The following is a 545-nucleotide window of genomic DNA, read 5'->3' on the forward strand; positions in this document are numbered from 1 at the left end:
TTGCTGCTGCTGCTGCTGCTGCTGCTGCTGCAGCCCTGCGTTGAGCTGCGCGCGTATTGGTTGCCGCCTGTGTCTCCGCCCCCAGCAGCAGATTATGCAACAGAAGAAGAACGAATCGAAGCATACGCAGAACAAGCACGTTCTTGCTGCTGCTGCTGCTGCTGCTGCTCCTGCTGCTGCTGTTGCTGCTGCTGCTGCTGCTGTTGCTGCTTCTGCTGCTGCTGCTGCTGTTGCTGTTGCTGCCTGCTGATGCTGCTGTGATTCTGCTCTCACTGCTGTGGTTCTATTGATACTGCTGCTGCTGCTGCAGTTGTGCTGCTGCTGCTGCTCCAGTTGCGCTGCTGCTGCTGCTGCTGCTGCTGCTGCTGCTGCTGCTGCTGCTGCTGCTGCTGCACTTTATCACTGTCTCGAGCTGTCTGCTGTATATATCTTTTCTCTTTAAAACGCATGCATGCATGCATGCATGCATGCGTGGATGCATGCGTTTTGTTTGGGGCTGGCAGGTGCGGCGGCTGATGTGGGGTGTACTGGAGAAGCACCACTAC

The 545-nt window shown here is 56.7% G+C and overlaps 1 protein-coding gene across 1 annotated transcript in view; it reads right to left on the reverse strand.

The window, feature by feature from the left end:
- EMH_0041520 (uncharacterized protein) overlaps positions 1–449 on the reverse strand; it is a gene marked incomplete at both ends in the record, with an annotated part of 998 nt that extends 549 nt beyond the window's left edge. The window contains 2 exons of the mRNA XM_013495634.1: positions 1–67; positions 274–449. Coding sequence (XP_013351088.1) covers positions 1–67; positions 274–449 — 243 coding nt within the window. The remainder of the gene's footprint in view (positions 68–273) is intronic.
- Between the last annotated feature and the right edge of the window lie 96 nt (positions 450–545).

Source organism: Eimeria mitis, genomic scaffold (genome assembly GCF_000499745.2).
Source record: "Eimeria mitis Houghton genomic scaffold, Emh_scaff1673, whole genome shotgun sequence".
Classification (NCBI taxonomy): domain Eukaryota; phylum Apicomplexa; class Conoidasida; order Eucoccidiorida; family Eimeriidae; genus Eimeria; species Eimeria mitis.